This window comes from Procambarus clarkii, chromosome 2 (assembly GCF_040958095.1).
Source record: "Procambarus clarkii isolate CNS0578487 chromosome 2, FALCON_Pclarkii_2.0, whole genome shotgun sequence".
NCBI lineage: Eukaryota > Metazoa > Arthropoda > Malacostraca > Decapoda > Cambaridae > Procambarus > Procambarus clarkii.
In genome coordinates, this window is record NC_091151.1 from 48,694,158 (window position 1) to 48,710,433 (window position 16,276).

Genomic DNA, 16,276 nt, shown 5'->3' on the forward strand with positions numbered 1-16,276 from the left:
GATATCGTCAGAGCCGGTAAGTGACCCAGAAACACGGGTACCACGAGCCGAAGGAACCGACGCCAGAACGGCAGCATCCTCTACCACAGGGGGAACCGGGCCCCACACAGCAGGAGGTTCCGCAGCCACCCCAGCACCAAGCACATCCGGGACCCGAGTCACGGACACAGGGCCAGGCACAGCATCAGAAGACAAGGGAGAAGACAGCGACGTCACACAGGGGGCTCCAGGAAGGCCCACGGGAGCAGCTGGAACAGCGACAGGATCAGGCAGACCAACCGACGGTACCTCAACAACCGGAGGAACGGCAGGTGCCGCCGGGGAAGCTGCAGCAGCAAACGGGACGTGCACCACCTCATCATCACCGGAAACTGCCTCCAGAGGGAGCGGCGGGAAATCCTTGTCGCGGAACAAGTTGACAGGAGCAGCAGGGGCCTCAGAGCACCCGGCAGCCTGATGCCCCAACAGGCCACACCGAAAACAGGTACGAGGCTGCCGTGCCTAATACACCCGGACGTAGTATCCCATAAGCCGGACAGAAGAAGGTATATCCGACCGCAGGCGCATCCCCAACATGCGAATGTTTGTATGCCTCCCAGCACACCGCCCCGAGGAGAGCGTGTTCACCTGCACGCTGACAACAGTACCAAACCCCCCGAAGTAATGCCGGAGGTCATCAGGGAATTCCAGGGGCGCACCATGGATACTGACATAAGTCAGGGCACCACTGCGGTCCGAAATCGCCACAGAGCCGGCATCGTCTGGCAACGGCAACGTACGCCCCCCGTACCGACGGAGGAAGTCCCGGTACTCGTCCTCCCCCACGAACTTAATAACAACCCGATGGGCCGTAAACAGCTTCCACCGGGACACGAAGCATGTCACACATCACCATCTCGATGGTCGGATAACCAGCCTTACAAGTGAACTCCAGGCCCACAGAGTTCACACGCTGAACAGGAGGAAGATGGCCCCCCATGTCAGAACTGCCACGTCAACGCAGCCAGGCAGGCAACAAAACTGGTAGGGCAGGGACGCACACACCACCTGGTCACCAAAACAGCAAACAACTCCAACAGCCACGGAGGGTCGGTAAACGTCCTCACTCCATGGCCGCTAGCAGTCGACCGAGGGGGGGTTGTTGTTGTTGTTGTTGTGAAGACTGGTCGCTTCTCTTCTCCAGACTCCTGTCCCATTTTCTCTGATCTCTGTCGTTTTGTAGGGGCGGCTCAAGTGTGTATTTGAGTGTATTTATAATTCAATAGACTTATTCCAATTTCAAAAGTCTCTACAGTTTGTTAAACACATTATTTTTATAGGCCTAACATTTATAGGCGCCATGAGTCATGGCATATGAGTTCACTGCTCTCATATACAGTAATTAGTATAGGTTAGCCAAATTTTAATATTTTTTTCAAGTTTTCTGTGTTTAATTAAGGCTAGGTTGGGTTTTGCGCCCCTTCTATTTTATCTCATGATACAATTTAACAAATCTGTCCTCAGGCCAAGCTCATTAAAGCTGCGGCCGTTTCCCCAAGGTGCATTGAGTTAGTTTAGTTCATTAATTATGCACCCTATACCCATCCTGTGGGCGGTAGTGGAAAGGTTTACAGAGGCACATAATGGGCTCAGGGGTTAAACCCCAAAATTAATTTAGCCAAGCATGCAGCCCAGCCCATATAATATATATTTTCTCTAATTTTTTTCATATGAAATGATAAAGCTACCCATATGACCAAACCTAAGCAACCCTACCTAACCTAATCTATCTTTATAGGTTAGGTTAGGTAGCCGAAAAAGTTAGGTTAAGTTAGGTAGCCGAAAAACAATTAATTCATAAAAACTTGGCTTATTAGGCAAATCGGGTTTAATATATATATATATATATATATATATATATATATATATATATATATATATATATATATATATATATATATATATATATGTATAAAAACATTGGTTTAAGGGTCACTAGTCAATATTGTAACAAATATGGCAAATGCAAGTCTTCAGTGGAAAAAAAAAAATTGGTACAATGTCTTTTTAAGACTAAATGCTTAAACTGTCAATTGACCTTAAAAATAAGAGGAGTAATAAAAACAATACTTGCATTTTTTACTTTTAAACATTAATGAATGCAAATACTCTGCAGCCCCTCAACAGTGAAAACTTTAATGTAAACATTTTTCTCATTACAATTCATATTTTTTTTATAAAAAGACCAACACATAAATGCACAGACAGCCCTCCGTTTGTAAATAAAACCAGGTGTTTTTAACATATGGGTTTATCACATGTAATTTGTGCCAGCAATAACACAAAATGAAAACCAACAAGATAAAAATTAACCATTTAATTTTATTATAACTAATTTATTAATTTAATGAACTATTTATTAAACCCTTTATTTAATCATTGAAATAACCCTTTAAGATGGTTATTGCCGTTCATTGATGCCTGGGGTAATGTGGCTATCGTCATACGTTCAATTAAATTATTATTGTCTGGGTCTTACACGTATGATGCTAATGTGGATATAATAGTGCTATGTGGATGTAGTTTATATATATATATATATATATATATATATATATATATATATATATATATATATATATATATATATTACACACACACACACACACACAGCCCAGCAATTACCATTTTTTTTCTTACACATTAAAAAACTCATGCTATCATTTCATGGTTACGTTACCTTGTTAATTTGGTCACAAATGTTACTATTAGAATGCAGTAATCGTGATTGGTATGCATATGATGGAATTTTATACAATGATGTTCATATAGTTTTATCAAATAATGAAGTATACCACATCAACCAATCATCATTTTAACTTGATAAAATGCAGAAGGGGTTTTGGGCCATACTAGACAGCTCCTCTTATCTATATAAATAGGAGCTGCCACGAATGGGCCAACACAAGGCAACTCCTAATTATATTGATTTAAATAACAGCTCCCTCATATAGTCTAATAGGCTTATTTGAGGCATCACCTATTTAAATTGATATAAATATGAGCTGCCTCGAATGGGCCCACTTGAGAAAGCTCGTATACAATATATGAATATAAAGCGACCTCATGTGGGCCTATTTGTATATATATATATTTTGGCCCAATTATACAATCATGTAACTTGGGGTAGAACGTTTCACTGACAAAGCTTTTGAAATGAAAGATGAGGCATGTGCTATGGGCCTACTGCACAATGAATACATGTATATGTTTGAATGTGTATGTATATACACATACACACACACACACACACACACACCTCAAAGAGTTAATAAAAAAAAAAAATCCACAAAGATCACTTTACATTCCAACATTTCTTACCAAGTTCTGCAAGAATTAGACCTTATTACATACTAATTCATGGTGTCAAAGACCAGCAGCCAGTCACTAAAGTTGTAATGAAATTGTCAACACTGCTCCATTCTTGGCTAATGAAGAAATCTACAAATGATATGAACACTATAACGTGTATTTTGTAATACTCTTAATGATGTGGCAACATTGTTATCTTTGTTTTAAGAGATTTAAGCAATACAATTCCAAAAATACATTCTGTAGGTTACATATTTAAGAAGGCCAAAGGTGTACTGACAGTGCTCCTCATAAAGCTTGGCATTAATAGTCAAGGATGTTAGCAAACCCATTGTCTTCAATGTTTGGATGAAAGTACTGGACCCAGGCAAACATATTTAGCAACTACTTTTATGTTCATTTACTAATTTTGCAGAACACTGTTTTCAAGCCACCACTGCACTGCAGTTCACCATTTATAAAGTCCTCATTTAAATATCTCTTAACTTTATATATTCTAAAATGCTATTACTGATGGAGGTTGGGCATTTCAGTAAGTGTCCAGATCTCTACTTACTTTTACTCCTTCTGGGGTTAATGTAGTATATTTCAAATTACCCAGTGTCATTTAATACCCCTTGACACAACATTCAGGCTACTAGTTCTGAAATTTCAAATTACATTCCATAGAGGAGACATTTTGGTTACAGTCTTCAACAATGAACCCCTGCCAAACACTGAATAATTACTTTGGTGTAGTCTCATAAAACTGTACTTTAAAAAACTTTCAAATAAAATTCATATATATATTTTATAAATATTTGTTTTTCGCGATACTTAAGTGGTAAAAAGTTAACATAACAAAATTACATTTGACAGACTATTATAAGTTTTATAAAACATTTAATTGGTCCTCAAATATGCTAAATTAAAAATTAAAATTTAAATTAATATTTTAATGAGAGATCTACAATGTCCATTCCCTCATCATGCAAAGTTCTGTTTATTACAATTTTAATTAAATAAATTTTTTGCCCTCCATTTTCTAATTGCAATCTACATACCCCTAAAAATAATATTTACAACCAAAGTTACTGATAAACACCTGCAGGAGCCATGCCCGAGATGAAGGCAATAGCACGATTTACAGCATTGCGTAGAAACACTGGGATCCCCGGTTTGTTGACAGTATACTCCAAGGTCATCCGAAGCTCATGGAACATATTACGAGTGTAAGGGTTACGCCGAGATGAGTATCTTAAGGTCAAAAAGCGGTAGTAAACAAATGGAGTTAATAGACTAACTCTGCCTCTGAAAATAGAAAATACACTGTTAATTCAAACTTTTCTTGTCTGAAAATAGTTAAATGTACTACATGCACAGCAATAAAAAGCAAAGTAATAACTTGGTTTCATCAAATACTGTCTTTTTATTGTTTCATTCACCTGAAAAGCATAAAGGTTCAATTTCATTTTGAAAACTATATAATAAAAATATCTATAACAAATTTCAGGAAATAGCTACTGAATGCAACTTTTCACATTTTCTGATCAAGCTTTTGTTATTTAATTAAATGTCTACCGTTGAAGAATTTGGGAATCAATCTCCCCAAAGTTCAACCTTTGACTGTGCCACCTGACAAAGATTGATAATAGCCTGCTCAATGTCTGCTATAATTACTACAACCAAGCCAGAGATTTCAAAGAGGATATTACAAATGTCCCTTTTGAAGACAGAGGGTCTGTTGGTATTGCCAATATTTGATGAGACAGGACTGAAATTACCTAGGCCCTTAGTTATAAAATATCTTATCATACTTTATACACACCCTACTTTTCATTTAAAATATGTTTCAGTATTAGACAAGCTTGTAATTTGAGTATGGTAATATCCTAAAGTCTAAAGGTGGTCAGGTCACTACATTATATTGGAAATGATTTTATACAAAAATGAGAAAACGGGTTGGTGGTGGATAGGCAGATAGACATGTGTGTCAGGAGTTCTTATGTGGCAGTGAATCTCTGGTATGTGGTCTGGCAAGCACGTGTGTGGAAGTGTTAGCAGGTAGCCTGCAACCTTTTGATGTACAGCAATACATCAAAAGAAAGTAAGGACATCAAAAGAAAGGAAGGAAAGGGAAGGAAAATGAAGGGAAAGGATGGAAAAGTGAGTGAGTGTACTCACCTAGTTGTGCTTGCGGGGATTGAGCTCTGGCCCTTTGGTCCCACCTCTCAACTGTCAATCAGCAGGGGTGTGCGCGTGCGTATGTGAATATACGTTTAAATCGAGTGAATTTTAGGTCTGGATCTGCGAGCGACCCATCACCCAGTGTTGTACATGTCTAATTCATACAAATATACAGTGAAAGGCAGAAACACAAAAAACAAACTGATTTACTGAACTTGGAAACAATCTACAGTGACATCTCGGCTTACGAATGCCCCTATTTACAAACTTTTCGGGTTACGAGCCCAATTTCTTCGTAACATGTGAATCGGCTTACGAGCTTAGCCTCAGGTAATGAAGTTTGTTGATACGTATGTGTGACCTAGCGTGTGGTTCCTGGTGGCACGGTCACTCACGCTTCAATTTACCAGTGCCTCCCGCTTAGTGATGATCGCGCATGAATTCTTTGTAAAGAATGTCATTGCTTTTTGGCTTCTTTGGGTTTTGAAAATAAAAGTAATTACTATATATAAGCCATGGGTCCCAAGAATGTCAGTGGTAAGGTTCAACCTAAGAAAACACATGTGAGGATGACCATAGAGGAAAAACAAGAAATCATTCATAAACATGAAGATGGTGTGCGCTTAAGTTGTGTGTAGCATGGGAAGAAATGCAAAGTTTTGTTGAAACGACTTACACAAATCAAGCTGCAGTATGCCGTTGCCCTAACCATTTCAATGACACTGTGATCCCTCACTACAGACAAATGTTAAAACATATGGAAAAACAAGTCTATGTAAACATTCTTAGTGAGAAAAACAAGCAGTGAGCCACAACCAGGTCCTAGTGGTATGCAGGCAAAATGTAGGAGAGTGTGTGTGCCCCAGAAAGTCGTCGTTTGTTGTTGTTTAAGATTCAGCTACTAGGAACTAAAAGTTCCAAGTAGCACAGGCTATGGTGAGCCTGTAGTGGACTTGCCTGGCACAGGAGCAGAGCTGTAACTGCGAGCAGAAGTCATCACTGCCCGATTTTATAATGGACAGGGACTTCCCTTCCAAACACTAACACCTCTCCTCCCCCCCCACCATCTTTCATACACCAACAAGTCATCAATAAAGGGAAGCTATAACTTGTACATACTGTAGTACTAAATGTTTGTGATAATTATGTATGTAAAGTATTTAGAAAGTTAATATTTTTGGGAGTGTGGAATGGATTAATTTACATGTATTTCTTACAGGAAAATTTGTTTCGGGTTAGAAACCGTCTCTGGGAATGAATTACATTTGTAAACGGAGGGGATCACTGTATTAGGAAAATGATGTAAATTTTTATTGATAAATCTAGGGATATTAAGGGTAATCACAGATGAATGCTCATACAAAACTCAAAACAACAGATAGGGACAATGAGAGAGTATCCCTTGGGGTATATGTGTATACATGCAGGCCGAATACACATGAGAGCCACCTCAGGTTGTCCCTTGGGGTATGCGTGCAGCCTGAGTACACACGAGAGCCACCTCGAGTTGTCCCTTGGGGTATACGTGCAGGCCGAGTGCACACAAAAGCCACCTTGGGTCATCCCTTGGGATATACGTGTAGGTTGAGTACACACGAAAGCCACCTTGGGTTGTCCCTTGGGGTATACGTGCAGCCAGAGTACACACAAGACCCACCTCGGCTTGTCCCTCTAGCTGCTAGCAGGACTTGTTTGATATAACTAGGCCTCTTGGGTAGGAGAAAGTCACTGGCACATTCACAAATTTATGAATATGCTGACATTCTACCCATTAACACTTACGTGTCCCCGGTGCACGCGCCCCAGCCTACCTCATTTCTAGTCAGTGCGTGTCCAGACTAAAATGTGTATACTCTTTTTTTTCAGTTTTCTCACCTCAATTTTAGTGTTATGTCATTAATTTTGGTATCATAGTGTTCGCAATAGAATTCCCTACAGGGATATATGCATGTAAGGTCCAAAAGCCCGGTGTGCCAACCACACCAAACCCATAAATCGACAGAGTCATTACCCGTGAGCGCAAGAGCAGTAAACTGTGTATACTCCCTTTTTTTCAGTTTTCTCACCTCAATTCTTGTGCTACATTGTTCCTTTTGGTATCAATGTGTTCACAATAAAATTTCCTACAGGAGGGTATATGCATATAAGGTTCAAATGCCCAGCGAGACACCCCCCCCACAGCAAAGCCGAAGGTCAGCCAAGCGTTACCCAGGAGCGAGCTCCAATTGGCACACCCGCAACCTAATGTGCATACTCTTTTTCAGTTTGATAACATATTTTTGTGTTACGTTGTTCATTTTTATATCAAATTGTAAACAATCTAAAGGCGTACATTTTAAAACTAGTCCCATAATGATCAAACAATAAATGGAATTTAAACAAATAATTTATTTTTTGACGCTCATCACCACAAAAGTATTCATAATCTTTCCTGCGTTCTGACCTGAATTGTCGTGCTACGTCGTTCATTATGGTATCAAATTGCGCGCAATCTAAAGGCACTCATTTTAAAACCAGTACCAAATGATCGGATAGAAATTAGAAATTTAAAAAATATTTTATTTTGGAACACAACTTGCATTACCGGCGTACATCAGTGAGAAAAATTTTGGATGCAGACTGCGTCACGGGAACGAGAAAATGCGAATTTTTTCTTTTTGCAAACACAATATGTTTTTTCTTATTTGGCAAAATCTCTGTATAAATAAATACATTATGTGCAAATAATGTCAACCACTATATGCTAAAATTGTCAGACCAATGAAAAAGGGGTTATATGATCATTTGGAACAAAATTATAAAAGGAATTGATAAGGAGAATTTTGTTTGAACAGCAATAACTGAAAAAGATTATAAGGAAGATTATAAAGATTATAAGGAAGGGTTATAAAGATTATAAGGAAGGGTTATAAAGATTATAAGGAAGGGTTATAAAGATTATAAGGAAGGGTTATAAAGATTATAAGGAAGGGTTATAAAGATTATAAGGAAGGGTTATGAAGATTATAAGGAAGGGTTATGAAGATTATAAGGAAGGGTTATAAAGATTATAAGGAAGGGTTATAAAGATTATAAGGAAGGGTTATAAAGATTATAAGGAAGGGTTATAAAGATTATAAGGAAGGGTTATAAAGATTATAAGGAAGACTTAACACCAAAATCTTGGGTTTCATTCTGCAATTACAATTATATAATTATCCACACAAAAGAAATTCACATATTGGTTAGTGTCAACTGTAGTACAATAATTTTTCAGTACTTACAGAAAAAGTAAAACAGTGCAGAGAGGCATCAGAAATATCTCCACAAATGCAGCTCCTCGAAGAATATTTCTGTGCTGAAATTCTACCAGCGAGATGAGGAACCGTGATCCCAGGGCATTATTTTGGCCTATGAGCTAAAGGAGAAAAATAATTAATTATAACAAATTACTGAAATAGTAATAAAGCTTAGCATAATTGTCAGTAACATTTCAGCAACTACAAAGCACAGTAACTGTGAACAAGTTTTCACAGAAAACACCGAACGCTGAACTGGCACCTCAATTCATTCAATATTTGACCAGTGTAGCTTGTTCAGAAACAACAGATAACAGGTCTTGTAAAGCACCAGCCAGCAGTGTGTGCTGGTGTGTAATGGGTACACAGTAGGTGTTATACAGTGCCAACTACAAGTATTCCGGTGGGACAGAATAGTACATCGGATGATCAACAAGTGTCGCTAAACATGCAATTTGCCAAACAGCTGCTCAAACTGTTGGGTTAATGGAAAGAAATCTTAATTCTAATTATAATTTGTAGAACAGGAGAAAGTCATTTACAAGCAGCGTTAACTTTGATGATGATAAATAAGTTAACTGAAATAACTAGTGCATTGTTAATGCTGTAAATTCAAAGGTCATAACTACCCAGTAATAATCTAGGCTTGCTAACAGCAGTAAGAACAAATATTGAAAAATACTGTAGATAATGGCTTGGCTGACTTAAAGAAACTGTAATTATGTTGAAAATGTCTTTTGCTAGCTGACTTTTTCTAAACTTTATTAAAATATACTTAACAAAATTATATGAGAAGTATATAATCCATTCTAAGAAACTGAAAAACTACTTGCCATATAAAGAAATCATACTTACATCAAGAAGTAAGAGAGAGTTACTGGCAAAGTGCAACAGAGCGAACAGGAATATTGGAGCCAAGACCATTGTGATTGGAGATGTATACATAAAGATGATTGAATAGAGAAGGTAGTGAGCAGAATCTTCCATGAGCAGCTGAGTCAAAAATTCTCGGGAGAACTGAACAGAAGGGATTCGCTGATGAAGTCTCAGAGCAGACGTAGCAGCATTGCTCATCAACACTTTCTGGTAACTACTGTGAGGGTTTCTGTAAAAGAAGCACAGAATTAAGATTCATCCTTATTCACTGAAACACTCGACAGTGTAACACATTTCACAAACTGTTTAATGTCGCCTATCTTTTCACAAAGCCTTGTGAGATTTAACAGATACATCACAAAATTGTTCCACACTAAATCTCAACACCAAGATAACATGTCATGCACTGCTTAACAATCTAGAAAATAATATACTACATTGCAATAAATTTCTACCTTTAGTTTCCTAAATAAAACAGCAGCCTAAGCTAAACACGCCAAACAAATGCACCAGAGAGAGCCAAAATCCAACTTTAGAAGCACTGGTAACAGGTTAATTCTATAATGTCAAGTCACACGTCCCACCGCAGAACCTACCTCTCCCATAGGCAAGATATACAGACTTGTTGCCGAGCTCTTGCAGGACAATAATAAGGCCAGACACAAGCAATCTACCAAGACCAGATTTACCAGTAACATAGATGACACTTCAATTGTATAGTGAGCTTCCATACCACTCTGAAATGTTATGAGAAACTACTATGACATTTGTAGTTGTGTATACAAGCTAATTCACCTAGTAGGGTCTTAAGTAAAATGACAATTAACATTTATCTTACCACTGCCAACATTTACAGCAGTGCTAACAAGGGTAGCACTGTGAGATACAGTACTTGAATATGACATGGTACATTTAACAATACAATGGCATCTTAAAAGCCTGAATGAGTCATGTATAGGGATATTTAGCATGTAAATCAAATGATAAAGCAACCCCACTACATGTACTGTACTTCATTCCAATTTTTTAGAAAATATATAAACTTAAAAACACTGCTAAAAGATGTAAATAACAGAGAAGCCTCAAATTTAAACTAAAATATGTAAATATGTAAAAAAAAAAATTCAACTAAATCATCACACTACGTACTACTGGAATGATTACATACATTAGCTCTGCATACAAGGTTGCTTCAACATGAAACATTTATCAAATGATAAAGCAACCCCACTACATGTACTGTACTTCATTCCAATTTTTTAGAAAATATATAAACTTAAAAACACTGCTAAAAGATGTAAATAACAGAGAAGCCTCAAATTTAAACTAAAATATGTAAATATGTAAAAAAAAAAATTCAACTAAATCATCACACTACGTACTACTGGAATGATTACATACATTAGCTCTGCATACAAGGTTGCTTCAACATGAAACATTTATACCCATAAATATATACATTCTTGTGGCAGATATTATATTTGCTACTCAACATTTGTAATTAGCTTACTGTGCTAAAATTTTATCATAAAAGGTTGAACGAAAGTAGAAATGACGAGTAATATTAATTTACAACTTTGCCGACCTACAAGTAAATTTGATACCAACTTTTAATCTTGGTAGAAAGCACAGTACTGCATCGAGCCTATTGGTGGACATTGATATAAACCTGGAACTCCCCCCCCCCCCCCCCCTCAAAAAAAAAGGTGGCAAATTGAAAAAAAAAAAAATTGTGCAAGCACCACCACGCATGTATCCCACTGGATGATTTATGCTTAATTATGCACTTTTTTTATATATATAAAAGGTTAATTTTGCATTTTGGTTTCTGGGGATGCCATAGTACTGTATTTTACGTGTGTGTTGTGGGAACATTTATACAGAATTGATCCTAGATATGGGAACGTTTCAGTAACCCTACTGAACAAATTTACGATTGCTACTTGGTAAAAAAAAATAGGATTTCATCTCGGTACTTTAATTGTACGAAGCATCCCACATATATTTCTTCTGCACGGCACGTAAAACCTCCCAATTTACATACTTTTGCACATTCCGCACATAATACATTTTAATTTCTTACTGACCCTATTATGGAAATGAGCAGTAATCCAGAGGTACACGTGTCTTTAACCCCCTTGTACAAACTATGTACATAAAAACGTAAGAATTCAGGAAACTGCAGGTGTATTGGTCCATACGAGGCAGCTCCAATTTATATGCACCTAATCTCATTCATATATACTGTATGTCTAACCTACACTTGAAGCAATCAAGTGATCCCACATCCACTTTACCTTAATCTGTTCCACAAAGCAATAACCTTGTTTCCAACAAGTATTTACCCAGGTCTTTCTTAAATCTAAATTTATCCAATATATATTCATTGTCTTGTGTTCCATTTTGTGTTGATATATTTAATATCTTAATAACATCCCCCTTGTTATGCTCATTCACCCACTTGTACACTTCAATCAAGTCACCCCTAACTTTCTAAAGAATGAAAATTAAGCTTTTTCAATCTCTTTTCATATGTAATATTTCTAATTTGTGGAATTAACTTTTGTCATCCTTTGCTGAATGCATTCTTCTGAATAAATTTTCATTCTGTAGTATGGTGGCCAAAACTAAACTGCATAATCAAAATGGGGGGCCTAACAAATGCAAGATACAGCTGAAGAATAATACAAGTGTTTTATTGCTAACACTTTTAGAAATAAATCCAGTACCTATTTGCCTTATTTCAAATATTTATGCATGGATTTTTTGGCTTTAAATTCCTACTAATTATGACCCTCAGGTTATTTTTACAAACAAACTTTGCAATTTCAATACAATCTTGTAACTTTATCATTACCTAGCCTCAAAATCTTAATCAGTCAAGTAAAACTAAAAATAATGTATAAATGGACAACACCAATAAACACAATGGACAACATGTAATAAACACTTACCCAAATATTGGTATAAGGTAGGATATGCAGAATATTAGGGTGAGGGCTCTTGTAGCCCAGAGGGCTGTATCCACCTTGTGCTCCATAACATGAGCCTTCAGGGCTACGACACCTGTCACTCGTGGCCTCTCCTCCTGCGGCTCATTCTGAGATTGCTGTTCGTCTGACATGGCTGCTATGCTCTTTCACTGAAATTTGTCAAATGCAAACAGTGGTTTTTCATTGTTCAATATTTTAAATCATTTATCTCATGCAGAAATAATGAATTACATATGAACTGTGCATGGTTCCTACCTATACAAAAAACACTAGTCTACCTCACCTAGAAAAGAACATGACTACCTGGGACAGAGTTGAAAGTGGGACAAACTTAGTCAATCTTTCCTTCACTGATAAAATACAAGTAGATACAGCACTTATAACCTTTTGTGTACTACACAGCATAGCATTCATGTGTGCCTTATAATACATTGAAGTTAACCATTTTCTCTTGAATGGATTTTTAAATTGACGATGTATATATATATATAATGTGCAACAGTATCGCTTAGTACAATACAGCTTTTAATATTTTAATTCCCAGTCCTGAAAACCATAAAAATATATTACTTATTCTTACCTACCCTAACACACTATGTCTAGTATAATATTAGTTAGGTTAGTTAGTAGTTAGAAAAGTAGAAATTGTCATTATTAAAATTATAAATTTAATTGGTAGCAACTTGTACAGTAGTTTTCACTGTACCCAATGAGTGCAGTGGCTCATGGGGACGCATCCAAAGACCTCCATGCCTCATAGGCTTGTATTCAACACAGCCACAACCCTCGGGTTAGTCTAAGTAAGTAATTCAAACAATTCTTAAGTTGCTACTCAAAAAAAGTGCCAAGTTTTCCCATACGATCCACTTTCTAATACAGGTATGTCATGGAACACTACCTTATTTGGGCACACAGCCTCTGAATATAACATTTTGTCATGTTATTTCCAGGACTACCCTGTGAATATGACACTAGGCCAAATTCACTGTGAACTAAACGTAATGCAAAGCCATATTTACATGTGCTGCATTCACAATATGTACGTAGGTGCTATATTATGATAAATAACTTCCCTACAAAAATTGCATTGCACGAAGTTAAGACTTGGTTAGGTTAACTGCAGTACTATATCTTGATATGGCAAACCTAGCCATTGACAATACGCTTGCCACATAATGAACTGAACATTAACCACTACATAAAGTCGAGATCATCTTCAGCACCAAATACTGTACTGTACAGTACTTCTTTTACAAACATGTTATTATGAAAGAAATACCTATGAAAAAAATTTGTAGCGAGTTAAATTATCAGTTAAGGCTGGTCTATTAACAATAATACAATATAATATTGTGTTGTAGCTTGCATATTTTATTAATGCATAAATGATATTTTTCCAAGGCTGTGTCAACTTCCATTAGTTACTAGATAAGCCATAAGGAATCACAAATCTTCCTATTTCAAGCACACTTCTTCACGCCAACTGTAGATGTCCGAGGAAGTTACATTAGGAATGACTACATTAAACTCGGGTTACATTATGATAAAACTGTGCCAAACACAAAAGAGCCAACCTTAACACAAGAGCCTTAGCTTTGAGCCAAAGACAAATAAACTGGCAGGTCAGTCAACTTTTACCCAAGCAGGAGTTAAAACAGTGCAGCCTCAAAATGAACACCAATGCCAAAAATGTGATACACAATATTAGACTATCACTACAATAAGGAATAAAAAAATAAACAAAAATTTAATACAATTATTTACCAAGACTTTAAATCCAAAACACAGCAAAGAAAACCATATGTAACCAAACCCAGTCTAGCTTACTATTACATAATGTATATAGTGCAGCTGAAACGAGAGACTGTGGGACTTCTTATCTAAAGATTGTCGATACACTGAGCACCAACCCACGGGGCATCATCTTGAGGTTATCTTGAGACGATTTCGGGGCTTAGCGTCCCCGAGGCCCGGTCCTCGACCAGGCCTCCTTTTTGTTACACACCCCCAGGAAGCAGCCCATAGCAGCTGTCCAACTCCCAGGTACCTTTTTACTGCTAGGTAACAGGTGCATCAAGGTGAAAGAAACATTTTGCCCATTTGTCTCTGCCTCCACCGGCGGGCAATGCACTATTCCGATACAAGATAAAGCAAATGTAACACAACATTAATTTTTTCTGGTGAAATACACAAAGTGACTAAACATCTTTACCAAGCATTATGTCACAGGGTTAGGTTAGATCATACACAGGCAATTAGACAATGCACCATTTCTAACTGTAAAAATTCTTTATATTGTTAGAATAGGCTGTGTTAGCTTAGGGTGGTGTTACATTAGATTGGGTAAGGCTGGGATGGATTTTGTTGAATTAGACCGGGTTAGATTGTACGGGGTTCAGTTGGGTTGGATTACGTTAGGTAAGATAGGTTAGTTACGTTTTAAAATCCGATTTGGGTACGATGTGAAGAGAAGTCACTGACGACGCTGACGTGTACCAACTTTGGGCCAGGTTATGGTACCCAACCAGACACACCGCGTGCCCCCAGGAGAACACGGGCACGAGGCTAGAAGAGAGATTGAGAGTGCCCATCGAGGCGGAGAGTGCCACTAAGAGTCACAGCCAGACCAGCTGCGTCATTATATTAATCTCAACAGGAGAGCTGATGACATGGCCCAACAAACCCTCCTCTACCACCAACCACCTGAAATCCTGCCGTTATCGGCATTCACAGCCTCCTTCATACTCCCCCAAGGGCACGAGTATATCTTGAGGTATATTGGAGGTATACTTTAGTCAGGACTTACCAGATAGCGGTCAGGAAAGTAGAGGAAATGTGATGATGGACGACTGGCTGTCTGTTGTCAGGATGTGTCTGGCTCCGCATACTTCCAGGTCGACTACACGAGAATTTCTCCTTAATTACTCAATAACTTCACCATTTATAGCATCGATTTACTTACAGATAATGATATAAAATTAATACAATAATATTTTAAATGCATTACGCAGTTTCTATAATAATATTAGTATAGCTTTTTACTCTAATATGTAAGTGGGATATAACTAACACTACCTGTACGGTGCACATTGGTATATACGTTTTCTTGTTAACACATTTATTATTCATAAATGGACATAAATAGTTATTGAGCTATCATTCACTGCTTTTAGCTTAATAAACGCATCCGGATTAATGCTCAAGACATCTTTTAGGTGCCATTATGTAAATGTACAAATCTTATTATGTCCCGGTACTAGGTTCGTTCTCGAAGCACAATCAAGAATTCCGGGTTCGAATCCTAGGCGGGACAGAAATGGTTGGGTACATTTCCTTTCACCTAATGCCTCTGTTTACCTAGCCGTGAGTAGGTTCTCAGGAATTATTCAGCTTGTGGGCATACATCCTGGGCGGGGTCAGTAATTCAACCTTGGAGGGGAACCTCGATATGTATACTGTGTATGAATGCACCCTGGCTGCCTGTCCCCCGACTCGGTAAATTATTAAATTATTATTAATAATTACTAGTATTGCGGTAATTAATAAATAGCTTAGTTTCTTCAAAATAAATAAATATATATATTATATATATATTATTTATATATATATATA

General features: G+C 37.5%; 1 protein-coding gene across 2 annotated transcripts; it reads right to left on the reverse strand.

Annotated features, from left to right (window-relative positions):
* Positions 1 to 2,109: 2,109 nt before the first annotated feature.
* Positions 2,110 to 15,582, reverse strand: Kr-h2 (Krueppel homolog 2). 2 transcript variants are annotated; one of them, XM_045748642.2, is made up of 5 exons: positions 15,471 to 15,582; positions 12,626 to 12,813; positions 9,651 to 9,900; positions 8,781 to 8,914; positions 2,110 to 4,641 (listed from the first exon to the last, which is right to left on the reverse strand). In XM_045748642.2, the coding sequence occupies exons 2-5, from the start codon at positions 12,793 to 12,795 to the stop codon at positions 4,422 to 4,424; spliced, it is 774 nt and encodes a 257-aa protein (XP_045604598.1). In that variant the 5' UTR covers positions 12,796 to 12,813; positions 15,471 to 15,582; the 3' UTR covers positions 2,110 to 4,421. The 2 variants fall into 2 exon arrangements, with proteins under 2 accessions (XP_045604598.1, XP_069181737.1); XM_069325636.1 differs by lacking the exon at positions 15,471 to 15,582 and adding an exon at positions 15,101 to 15,253.
* Between the last annotated feature and the right edge of the window lie 694 nt (positions 15,583 to 16,276).